This window comes from Phoca vitulina, unplaced genomic scaffold (genome assembly GCF_004348235.1).
Source record: "Phoca vitulina isolate PV1807 unplaced genomic scaffold, GSC_HSeal_1.0 scaffold21, whole genome shotgun sequence".
In the NCBI taxonomy this organism is placed as follows: Eukaryota; Metazoa; Chordata; class Mammalia; order Carnivora; family Phocidae; genus Phoca; species Phoca vitulina.
Genome location: NW_022589724.1, coordinates 10,424,076 through 10,436,757, shown reverse-complemented (window position 1 = coordinate 10,436,757; position 12,682 = coordinate 10,424,076). Strand labels below are relative to the sequence as shown.

The 12,682-nt window shown below is 47.1% G+C and overlaps 1 protein-coding gene across 5 annotated transcripts in view; it reads left to right on the top strand.

Moving 5' to 3' along the window:
• EPB41L4B (erythrocyte membrane protein band 4.1 like 4B) overlaps nt 1-12,682 on the top strand; it is a 128,004-nt gene that overhangs the window by 62,538 nt on the left and 52,784 nt on the right. For 4 of the 5 annotated variants that reach the window (XM_032419088.1, XM_032419090.1, XM_032419089.1 and 1 more), the window contains exons 14-15: nt 2,763-2,796; nt 6,817-6,881. In XM_032419088.1, the coding sequence (XP_032274979.1) occupies nt 2,763-2,796; nt 6,817-6,881 (99 nt within the window). Of the gene's footprint in view, nt 1-2,762; nt 2,797-6,816; nt 6,882-8,708; nt 11,550-12,682 lie in introns of those variants that run through there. The other variant, XM_032419092.1, reaches the window with a different exon arrangement.

The following is a 12,682-nucleotide window of genomic DNA, read 5'->3' as shown; positions in this document are numbered from 1 at the left end:
GTAAATGCAGGTAGGCCAGGGTCGGCCCACGGGGTGTGATTTGCTGGCCCCTTCCCCAGCCCGGGTGTTCTTGATCTTTGCTGTACATGGAATCTCCTGGTGAGCCTTGAGAGCCCCTCCTCAGCCAGGCCACGCCCCAGGCTAATTGCATCCAGCTCAGAGGGTGGACCCAGGCATCTGGTTTTTTAAAGCGCCTAGGTGATTCTAGTGTGTGGCCCAGGTGAGAAGCACCATCCCACCTTGCGTGGACCTCTTTTTCTCTCTCGGAAACAACTGTTTGCACATGTGAGCTATGACTGAGATGGACAGCCGTCATGCTAGAGAATCACAGGCTGTATTGTTTTGGCCCTGGTGTCCAAGCTCCAGCCACTGGTAGCCCATTTTAGTTGGCTCCTGGGTCTTGCCAGGCACAGGTCTCAGGCTGCTGGGAAGATCTTAGAGGTGAGCACAGCTTGACTGTGGCAGGTATTCCAGAGAGGTGGCAGGGCCCGGCATGGGGGTGGAGTGGGTAGCCGATGTCCTGGTGGGTGATGAGGATGCAGGCCAAGGGACCAGGAGGCCTCCCGCCTCGCCCCCAGCCTTGCTTTCATCCAGCTCTGGGGCCTTAGGCCTTCCTTCTGGGCCTCCACGGAACACAAGGAGGTTGGGCTGGATCAGTGTTGGTCCGCACTTCTTAGCCTCTGATGTTCGCCTCCTGAGAGAATCCTGACCTGGAAGCCTAGCTTTGAGCACAGACGAAAGTAGAGCTGCTCTGGGTGAAGCCAGGCAGGGAGGAGAAGGCTGGCGCCTGCCTGTTCTTCTGCCCCCTCCCCACCATGCAGCCCCAAGACACCTGGCAGGGCCCCAGGGTGCTAGAGAACATGGCCAGCCTCTGTCACACAGCTGGGAACGCGGCCTTCTGTCTCTGATTCCAAGCTCCGCCCACAGTGCCTTTCTGTCTCTGATTCCAAGCTCCGCCCACAGTGCCTTTCTGTCTGATTCCAAGCTCCGCCCACAGTGCCTTTCTGTCTCTGATTCCAAGCTCCACCCACAGTGCCTTTCTGTCTCTGATTCCAAGCTCCGCCCACAGTGCCTTTCTGCTGGGGGGCCAGCAGCTGACTCTTGTGTCTGGGTTCATGTCTCGGCACCTAAAGAAGGGGCTCCAGAGTCCTATCGAACTGCTGTGCATCACACCCTGCCCCCTGAGGGAGGGAGGTGGTTGCAGGGTTACTTCATGGCTTCCTTGCAGGCCCACAGGCATGCCCGTCTCTAGGATCCCCATGGCAGGTAGCCTGCCCAAAGTAGTCGCACCTTTCTGCACCTGTCAGCGTGTCTTGCTTTGAATTCTCAAGGGCTTGTGAGTTAAAACATGTCTTTCCTTTGCTTTCTAAAGAAGTGATTGTTTTCTTTGTTTTTCTCTAATAAAATTATATTTTCCTTTTAGCATCTAGTGGAAATTATATATATTGGGAACCAAAACAAACTAAAAAAAAAAGGGGCACAAGGGGGGGGGGGAAAAACCACAGTAAATATACCCTTTAGGAACAAATGAACTAATAACCACTGTTCGCAGCTCTTCAGTTTGCTCTTCACAGCCTGTGGGATCCCGGAGTGTGTAGGATTGCTGTGGGAGCCAGGGATGAAATTGTGCTCCGGGCTGCAGAGGTGATACCAGAAAAATAGCACCTTGCAAAACACTTACCCTTCCTGGTGAAATCCAGCTGGAGGTGAATCTGGCCCAGAGCCTGGCTCTGTGCACTGGCCCTCTCTGAAAACTGGAATGCAGAGCCAATTAGACCCCAAGCTAGACTCATAACAATGAAATGTTTCTCTCATTGTCAGAGAAGCAATAAACCTTGATGTGAAGCACACCACCCTAGCAACGTAGCCCAGCGATTGCACTGTGTTTGTGCTTTTCCCGCCAACCTTGCGTATGAAACACGTTGGTTGCGTTTTACGCATAAAGCTGGCCTTCTCTGCCCATATAGATAAATATATATAAATATACATATATAAATATATATATATATATATATATTTTTTTTTACCAGAATAGTTATACTTAAGAGTCCATCAAACTAGAATCAGGCATGAGGAGCCCGGAACCCTTTCTCAGACCCTCAGGGGGCCCGCTTGGCTTTGTGGAAAATACATGGGCTTTGGGATCGAGCAGATGTCCCTTCCAGTGCTGGCCCTGCCACGGTCTAGCTGGCTGGCCCTGAACAGGTTTCCTCACTTCTCTGTTAGGCAACCTTGCCTTTATCTGTAAAATGAGGTCGTACCAGTTATTGACGTCATAGCCTTGTTGTGTGGGTTAAATAGTAACAGATATGAGGTTCCCAGTACAGAGCCTTATATGGAATGAGCGTTCCAGAGCCGTGGCCAGATCACAGCCCTGTTGATAGCAGCAGGACCCACCACGGTAGATGCTCAGGAGAGGCTGAGCTCTCCCTGTAGCTGGAGAAAGCTCTGGGTGGCTGGAGCTGCCCTGGGGCCACCCAGCAATGCCAGTGCAGACCTGGGAGGGGAGCTCATGACATCACGAGCAGGATTCTGGAATACTGCCTTCATGTTTCTATCTGTGAGCTCGAAAGTGATGACTAGAAGTTGCTGTTTGGTTGCCTTGTTTATATGTTCATTTAAACAGCTAATAACCAAAAAGAAACGGCATTCGTGAAAGTTCCTAACAGTGTTGGTAGGATTTGCTGATGATGGTTAAATAAATCACTAATAATGCCGCTTTACAACCTGTTACATTACAGTTTTTCCCTTCTTTTCTTTAGCTCTAAAACAAATCCCGAAGTCCATAATTACCAGGTGAGATACTGCTTTTAAAGATTTTCATTAACACTTAAAGTTTCAAAATTTTCTGCATTCAAGCAGTCATTATGCTTATAGCCAAATTTTGAAGAAACAATAACAAAACATTTTTTGTGGGTGGGTGGGAGAGGGGTTGTTTTTGTTTTTTGAGAAAACAGTAAGAGGGAGCCTTGTTCCATGACCCCTGGTCCCTTCTGGTCATTTCAGCTGGGCCTATTTTTTCTTAACATTGTTAGCTGGCAAACAGCAGGGACATATGTTTAAGTTTCTGGGTGGTCAAATACAACCTCTTAGGGGCACTCAAGTGAGGTGTTTTGTCAGTGTGTTCTCAGCCTCGAGAATGTGAGTCCCTTGAGATGTGCCTCCAGGAAAAGATGTCTTAGTCACATGTTTGGGAGATGGTGAACCCTTCATTCCCCTTCTTGGATCTTACAGTGCCCATCCAGGTGTCAAAAGTACTGAGAAGGGGCGCCTGGGTGGCTCAGTCGTTAAGCGTCTGCCTTCAGCTCAGGTCATGATCCCAGAGTCCTGGGATTGAGCCCCGCATCGGGCTCCCTGCTCTGCAGGAAGCCTGCTTCTCCCTCTTCCAGGCTTCTCCCTCTCCCACTCCCCCTGCACGTGTTCCCTCTCTCACTGTCTCTCTCTCTGTCAAATAAATAAATAAAATCTTAAAAAAAAAAAGTACTGAGAAATCCTGCAAAAAAAGACACTTTTTTTTTTTTAAGCCATTGTTTCCCCAAATCATTTGACGATTGAACAATCCCTCCCCCATTTAAAAAAAAAACCAAAAAACTAGCCTCACCTCCCTGCCTGCCGGTTTTTTGGATAGTGTATCTGTTAATATCAGTGGAGCATTGGTTTCTAGAACCTTCTTTATAGAGCATTGTACCAGGCCTGTTGAGCCTGCAGAAGGAGCACAGAGAGGTTTCCCTGGCTGGTGTTCTGCTCTTCTACCGGGTGGCCAAGCAGGGCCCCCACCCCCTGCCTGCCCACCCACCCATACCTGGGGGTGGCTCTTGCTGGCCATTCATGGCCTTCTACAACCTGGCTCCAACATGCTTTTCTACATTTATTCCCCCCTCCTCCCAGCTCCTTATCACACATCATGTGTTCAGCTCCCAGAGAAGCACATAATCGTGGCCCCATAATTTCTTCCCACTGTTCCTTTGTCCATGTTTCTCTGCCTGAAATTCCCTTACCTGTCTGCACATTAAAATATCCTCCAGAGCCTCCTCAGAAGTCACCTCCTCCACGGAGCCTTCTCTGATCCTCCTGATTGATAATCACTGACACCAGTGGTCCTCAGTCTTGCAGCTGCACATCTGGCAGGCTTTAAAAACATAACCAGTGCTCGGGCCTCACCCCAGACTGATTCAATCAGAAGCTCTGAGGATGGGTCTGGGTATCAGACACCTTCTGAGCACCTGTGTATGGTGGTTCTAATGAGCAGCCGGGGGGAGGGGCGCCCCCTGCACTGACAATGTGTCCCTCACTGGGTTCGTGCTTAGAGGCAGCATCTGTGTCTGATGACCTCCTCGCTTGGGCCATTTTTCTTGTGCTGGGTGGGTTCTATCCAAGGACACTACTCTCCTCTCATCAGTCTGGTTTTGAATGTCACGAGTAAGAAGCTACTCCATAAGGGGTTCTCCTGGGAGCATTATTTTAGTTAGTGTCCTTCTTGATCTTTTGTTACTGTAGATATTAATTCCTTAGATGGGGGTGGGATCCCAATGTACATGATCTTGACGAGGTCTCCAAAGTATGTTTCAGAAGAATTTTGTGATATCATCTTCTGTACATGAAATCATCTTCACAACGTGCAGAACTTGGACATGACTTCTGAGTTTGGGGGAATAACATGTAAAAAGTGCTTTGAACCTGGTAGGGGAACAGCCAGGTTTCCCAATCTCGTTGCCTTCTTTAGGTTCTTGAATCTTGTCGGTCACAGGTTGGCTTTTTGGTTTGGAGGGATTTTCAGGTGTGAGAGGCTGGCTGTGGGGGAAGGGAAGAGCTGTGGATGGGTGGTCCCTGCTTGAAGGCATGAAAAAATATGAAAATGAAGTAAAGCCTTCCCTGCCCAGAGTGAACATGGAAACAGTTGTCCATTGAACTCCAGGCACAAAAACTGTTACCTAGACGTTGTTCTTCTCATAACATCTTTGGCAACCCCTGGTCTTCTACCCCTTGCCAAGCCTTAGAGGTTCTGTGTTGCTCTATCAAGGTTTGGGAGTGAATTGACCAGGAAGAGAACGTCCTGAGAAGTGGGCTGATCGGTAAGCGTCTGAGTCCTGAGAAGGGTTTTCAGGAGGATGGCCTTGCATTGTCCATCTTTCTGCGAGCTCAGCCAGCTGCAAAGAAGGATGGATTGCTGTGGTTTTGATAAGGACACTGTTGGCGTTTGGGGAGGGCCAGTTCTTCATTGTGGGACTGTCCCGAGAGTTATAGGATGTTTAGCTTACCTCTTTCTCCCCAGTAGTTAAAGGTAATCCTGTCGTCATCGTGACAAGCAAAAGTGCACATATATATTTCCAATTGTCCCCAGGGGGACAAAACTGCCCTGGTGAGAGCCATTTGGGTTCACACTAAAAAATGCTCCTTGACAGCTTTAGAGTGTGAATAAATTACCAAAGGAGACGAAGTTTTGGGAATATCCTTCCAGGTCTTTATGGATGAGGTACCCACCTTGCACTAATGAATCTGATTTGATTGTGTTTGAAGACAGGGAATAGAATAGGAGGTCCATTTCTCTTCTAGATTATTCCCTTCTGTTGGAGATCCAACTGGTGGAGCCTCATTTGGGGCCTGGCTGTATGACCAAAACACTTGAAGCATTCAGTTTTGGGCAAACCACCTAAACTCTGGGTCTCTGTCTCCCTGAGAGAGGTCCGCTCTCAGATTCGGCTCCTGAGATCTTTTCTCTGGATCCTTTTCCTCTAGCATGTCTTTTTAGGGGCTGTACACTTTGCTTGCTGACAGGTATCTTTGAAAGAGAGAGGCCACTAGAAGACAGAATAGGCAGGCAGGGAGGGAGGGCATCTTTGGTTCCTGAAAATGGAATGAACAGAATTACTGAGAATTTTCCATAATACAGAACAGGTTTGTGCATATCAACCAAAACAGCAGGGAAAGGAGAAGAAGGGGAAGAAATAATTAAAAGAATAATGGTGGCAAGACGATAGTGACTTAAAAGTCAGGAGGGTCTAATGTGCCGCACAGAAAGTTAGCCTTGAGAAGCCCCCTTGGCTTCTGGCCATGTCTGGGGCCACCGCCTTCCGCAGGCCAGAGGTGGACAGACGGCCCTACTACCCAGCTAGGCCTGCCTTGTCTTCACCTCTGGTCCTTTTGTGAGTCACCAGTCTGGATCTGTTTTCCCATCTTTCAACGGACAAATTCCTTCCTTCCTTCCTTCCTTCCTTCCTTCCTTCCTTCCTTCCTTCCTTCCTTCCATCCATCCATCCATCCATCCATCCATCAGGATAAGTGCTCTGGGTGGTTTGGGGTTTTGTTTATTTTTGATGGCAACCGGGTGGGGGGTGAGGTTTGGTACTGGGTTTTGGATCATATTTTAGAAAAATATTCTTGCTGCTTAAACAAGGGAGAAAGAGACCGCCCACAGTCCTGTTGCCTTGGTGTCCCTGTCCAGTTCTCTTGCATTTGCAGAAGCCACTCTGAGGCACGGTTGTTGTCATTCTCAGCAATGACGAAAATCGTTTCTGAACTTACCATTCGCCCCCTATTTTGGGTGTCTTCCATCTGTTCCCTTGAGGGAGATGGATATTGCCTGTCCTGGGGGTTCTAGGGGACCCTTTCTGGGCAGATGCCTTCCCCATCCCCCCACCCTTTGTCGTGGGGGAAACGTGATCATCCTGGGAAGCCACCTCCCAGCCAGGGTTTCGTTAGAGCCTTTCCATTCACAGCCCTGGGCCCCTCAGCTAGATGCCAGTAAAAGGGAAAGTAAATGAAGGCCATTGAAATCAAAAGGTCATCGAATAATCAAGTTTGGTATTTCATTTCTAGCCTCAGTACCATCCCAATATCCACCCCAGCCAGCCTCGGTGGCACCCTCACTCTCCAAATGTAAGGTAAGTGCTTGAGCTCACAGAGCTGTACTTTCTCAAAAGTTCTCCCTTTGGAAAAACTCGAATTCTACCTACTTGGGAGTCAAAAGTCTGCATCAGAAACAGCTGTTAAGAGTTGCCGTGTCATGGCAGAGATTAATAATTTGCCAAGCAAAGGAAGCCAGTGATGAGTCTGGATTTACCAAAGTTATGCTTTTTGAAATAAAAATGAATTGGGTTTTGTTTTTTGGGTTTTTTTTAGGCATTCTAACCTCAGATATTTTTGGTTTGGTTTTGTGTTAGAAATGTTACTTAAAATTTCTAAGTAACATTTTCCTGTCCCAAGAATTCAGTTACTAAAAATGTGCCTCAAGCTTGGGGATTTTTGTTGTGGGTTTTTTGAAAGGACGTTTTTTTCAGGGTTGGGCTGGGGGGTTGTTTTTTGTGTGTGACAGTAGGTCTTTTTTCTAAACCCAGGGGTCAGTAAACTTTCTCTGTTACGAGCCAGATAACGAGTCTTTTCAGCTTTGTGGTCTCTGTCACAACTACTCAGCTCTGCGGTTGTAACTCCGAAGCAGCCAGAGAGAACCCGAAAGTGAATGGGCGAGGCTGCATTCCAAAAAAACTTATTTACGAAAATAAGTGGGTGGGATCTAGCCCCGTAGGGCTGTTTTCTCACCTCTGCCCTAACCCACCACAATCCTTTCCAAGTAAACTGGCACCTGCCTTGCTGGGTTTTTCATCAGGCTTGAGAGTTTTGATGCCAGCTTTGTAAAGGCAAACGTTCCTTTGCAGATTTGAATTTTAGATCAGTCTTAATTGGTGTTTGTGTGTGAGGCTCTTTCTGTTGGTGAATTCACTTTGCATAAAGTTATTTCTTGGTGAGGTTGCTAGCCTTGCTGCTTGAGAAAGTATGGAGAGAATGGAGTGATGAAAATAAATCCATGTGGAGCAAGGCAAAAGAGAGCAATTAGTTTTTAATGGTTCTTGGCACTTTTGTTGGGAGACCTTGGAGGAGGATCGCAGTGCAGTTTTATCAACAACACTTGATACTCGGGTAACTTTTTAAAGCTAGTCAGCCCAGCAGAGTAATAACTCTAAATGTTTCTGTATTGCAAAGGCAGTTTCTTTTCCAGACAGAAGAAAACAGAAGAGATTTCTAGAAATGCTATTTTTATTGACCTTATTTTTACAGAATTTTAGACTTTTTAGTGCCTGTTTTACCACCTTAGTTTCCTTCTGAGGCGCAACCTTGCCCAGCAGTTTGCAAAGGGGATTCTGTGGGAGGCCACAACAGGGTCCTCTCTGGGGGTATTGGCCTCCCCTGCAAGCTCGCTGATGCGCATTCTTTGCCCCACCCCAACCCTGCTGGATCAGTGTCTGGGGGTAGGGCCCAGTACTCTGTGTTTTATCAGGCTCTCCAAAGTTAGAGAAGACTGAGATACCTACCCCAGGAAAAGAGAGTTCCTTGGCCCAGCACTCTTGGCAACTCTGCCTAAGGCATTCACAGCGCCCATTAGCAATGCGCTGACAGCGCTGAACGGTGCCTGGCCAAGGACCCCTTGTCACCTGACTTTCCTCAGACTGACTTGCTCAGCAAGGTGCCCTTTGAGAAATGATGGTATGGCCGTGGAGCGGGCTTCTCTTGACCTGGACGTTGATAGATAACCTGCATTATGAATTAAAAAAAAAATACCTTAGAAAACCCATTCGTTTCCATCTGTAAGCCATCCCCATTGATACGGCTCATGGTTTCTCCTGCCCACCTCCCTCATACTTGTGTTGTTTCACTCACATTTCTGAATTTTCTTTCATCCCTCCCGCTAACCATTCACTCTGCCAACAAAACAGGCCATGCTTTCAGGATGACAGGCCACCGCACTGGGAAAAGTCGGCCAGTGGAGGTGGCAGCCATTTCGATTATGTCCACGACCAGAACCAGAAGAACTTAGGAGGAATGCAAAGTATGGTGTATCGAGATAAACTCATGACTGCACTTTGAGAGACTGAAGCATCTCATCTCCATTCACCATCACAATGTCCTTACTTCCCACGAAAAGTGTCTTGGCATCACATAGACGTGTTTGCACAAGTGTCTTTGCAGAAAAGTTCTGAGAAGTGTTCCCGGCATCCATATAAATATTTGCAAACAACCACAATCACTAGTCGTAATTTACTGTTGACTGCATTCTCAATAAAATGAAGGTAGTTAAAAGGCTCAGGAATCATTTTAACATTCTGATTTTAAAATTGGAGTAAAAGTCTGTGTTGATCGTATTGCTATGTACTTAATATTTGTTATTTAATGAACGGGACCAAATAACACCAGGAGAACATGGGAAGATAGCTCTGCGGAGAGCACTGCACAGTCCTGGGGTGAGGAGGAGGCTGCTGGGGCCCGGCCCCGGCCACTGTCAGAGGGTGGACAAGCCCTTTTCCTCTGGTGGCCTCCTTTGCCCCATCTGAAAAGAGTGGGTTAGACAAAATGATCGCCAAGCTCCTTCCAGCTCTACAATTCTGTGATCTATGGAAAGTTAATATTTTCAGTCTGAGGATCTAACATTCCAATGAAATTTCTCAGAGGGAAAACTGCAAAATCCCCTTCTCTAACAGAGGGTTACCCCTTTCAGAAGCCGAATAAAGTATATAACTGGGTAGGTGGGACATGTGTACGGGGAGGCTCTGAATTTCCTATCTTAAAGCAGTCTGGCCACTTTGAATCTTAGCAGATTTACTAATCAGAAATTGCATCGCATCCGTTTGCTCAAGTACGAGAATGATTTTTTAAATTATTGATTGGTGCTGCTAACTTGTGTGATTTCAGAAGACATGATTATGAATACACTGTCAGAATTTATAGAACTTGAGGCTTGGACTTCACTCTTTAAAAAAGTGACATGCAATCCAAGATCCATTTATGGCTCAAATTAAAGTATATAGGATTTTAATAAAGTTGTGCCAAAGCATCCCATAGAATAGGATGGGGTGGGTGTCATGCAGTCATTTCGTAGTTCCAGCTAATCAGTGTGTTGTGTTTGAGGGTAGAACTTGTACCGAAATATTTATTTCCCCCCATTTCGAGCCACAAGTCAAACATTTTTTTCTCTTGATAGACCTGAGATATTTTTCACTAGTATTTTTGTGAAAACAATTCTTAAACGCCATTTCCATATGTGTAATCGTAATTTGGCCCATTTTAAGCTTTTTTAAAAAAATGTATTGACATCTCTTTGAGATATTTTATTGCTAAAATCTGATCTATTTTTGGTTGCCACAAAAATCTGTCCAGAGGGAGGGACTCAGCTACACGCCCTGCACAGTAGAGTCAGTCACCTATAAACTTTTCCTAAGATATCTGTTTACAGGTGTTTTCCGTTTTAGCAGATGTTTTGATCCTCAGTGTTTGTGCTGCATACAAATAAATGTGTTCCGAAACTTTTAATCTTACTGATACATTTTTACCAATGTGTTTCCAAGGAATAAAGATTATTCTTGCTTTTTTGGACTCCATCTTCATTTTATGTTGCGCAGAAGTATCATTTGCGGATGACGTAGATAACGGGACAGTGAGCTTTTGGAAGTCTGAAGGTGAGCATTCAGTTAGGTGACGTGGAGCAAGTTCATCTTAGAATGAAGCTACTCTGGGGAAGAGTGGCTCTGGTAGGCACCCTGGCTGAAGCTTTTCTTCATCTGGTGCATCTGTGGTGAAGGTTCTAGTCACTGGTCACAGGGGCTGAGCAGAGTGAAGTGGTGGCAGAGTAGGTTTCCCCCATTACCGTCCTGTGATGCAGGTGGGTGTTTGTCCCAGCTGCTGTTGCTGTTCCTGGTGGAAAGACGTCCAAACCTGTGTCTGTGGCCTCCTGGAGAGTGTATATACATGGATACCCTCTAATAAATACCTTTCTGTTTAAAATAACTTGAGTGGATTCAGTCGTCTGCAACCAAGAAGTCGAACAGGATGCATACTTATGACCTCCGAGATGTTAAATGACGTGTCCACTTTTCATCCCTCAGCTTAGTGGGCCTCTCTACTGCATTTGATGGTGGTGGTCACTCATTCATGGCTTCTTGAAATTTTGTGCACTTGGTTTCTGCGACATCTGGCTCTCTAGCTCTTTGACTTTTTCCTCAATCTTTTTAACAGCCTCATCCTTCCGTCTTCCTATTAAATGTTGGTGTTTTCCAGGGCTCCTTCCTCTGCCCACTGCCTTTCTCACCATCACAGTCGATCCTGGGCCTTCTCCTCCTGGCACCATTTTATGGCTGTTGACCATGAAGTCATTATCGCTAACCCAGACTACTCCCACTGCTCCTGTGAGTTTTTAGACTGACATTTCAACCCATGTATCCCATGTACACCTCAAACTCATGTCAGAAAGCAAATTCATCATCTTTTCCTGGAGAACAAAGAAGAGACTTCCACCTGATTCTCCACCCGCAAGAAGAATGTATGCACACTCCATCCGTAGCTCTTCCCCCTGTTGCCGCCCTACATCCAGGCAGTCCCCAGGCCTGCTCAGCTCCCGACCTTGTCAACCCTGACCTTGCAGCGGCATCTTCTTTCTGCCAGGGAGGTGCTCTTCCTGGTCTCCTTGACTCCAGGCTCCTGCCGAGCTCATTGTCCTCACAGTCATTCCGATGATCGACATCTGCCAGGGTTCTCCAGCACCCGTAGGGTGAGGTCCAAGGCCTTCTCTATGGAATCCCTTTGCTGTCTGCTTCCGTTCTATTGCTCTAGCCTATTTCGCCCCATTTCTTACCCTCCCGTTTAAATTTCTACACCACCAAGCTGCTTGTTGTTCTGGCGTGCACCATATTCTGCTGTTGCTCCCGTCTTTGCTTTGCAAACACTGTTCCTTCTGCCCAGAATGCTCTGACTCCCATCCCCTTTGCCCAACTCTTGCTCACCCCTTATGCCTCTGCTCAGACGGACGTAGTCTTCTCCCCAGGACTCCTACCACCCCCATCTCTGCAAACTGGGTCAGTTTCTGTGTTCTGCTCTGTGCCTGCCCCTCAGCCGTGCTGTATCAACATTTCATTCACTACTTTACATTAAAACTGCCTCTTTTGTTCATCTCATCCTGGAACCTGCACGCTCCTTAAGTATGAACTTTGTCCCGTATTTGCCTTTGTTCCCCAGTGCCTGATAGATAGCAGGCGCTCCGTGAATGTCTGTTCAGCAAATGAGTGACTCCACATTCATTCTAACAGAAATGTCTAACCAGGGGCGCCTGGGTGGCTCAGTCAGTTAAGTATCTGCCTTTGGCTCAAGTCATGATCGAGCCCTGTGTCAGGCTCCCTGCTCAGTGGGGAGCCTGCTTCTTCTCCCTCTGCCTCTCCCTCTGTTTATGCTCTCTCTCTGTCAAATGAATAAATAAAATCTTTAAAAAAAAAAAAATGTCTAGCGAGGTAACAGGAAGTACGTCATCTCTCAGCTGGTCCGAAGGTATCTGAACAGCTGTACCTAGTCTAGGGCGTTGCATTTTGAGTAGGACATTGACCATCAGCTACGTTCTGGCTTCAGCTTCATCATCTGAATATGACCCAGTGTGTCTGCGGTGTTCTCATTCGAAGCGTCGGTGTCATGATATGCGTTGTTATTACAAGGGCAGATGATACTGGAGAGCTGCTGGAAACCCCGTAGGTCGACGTAGATCCGCAGTAACATGCAGGGACTGTTAGCCAGATGTGTGCTCCCAGCACTGCGCATGTCACTTCACCTGATCTTCCCAGCCGCTCTGTGTGGTGGGGGGTGTCCTCTTTGCTCACATGGGGAAGCTCAGGCTTCGGGTTTAACTAAGCAGCTTGCACATCGTCACACGGGC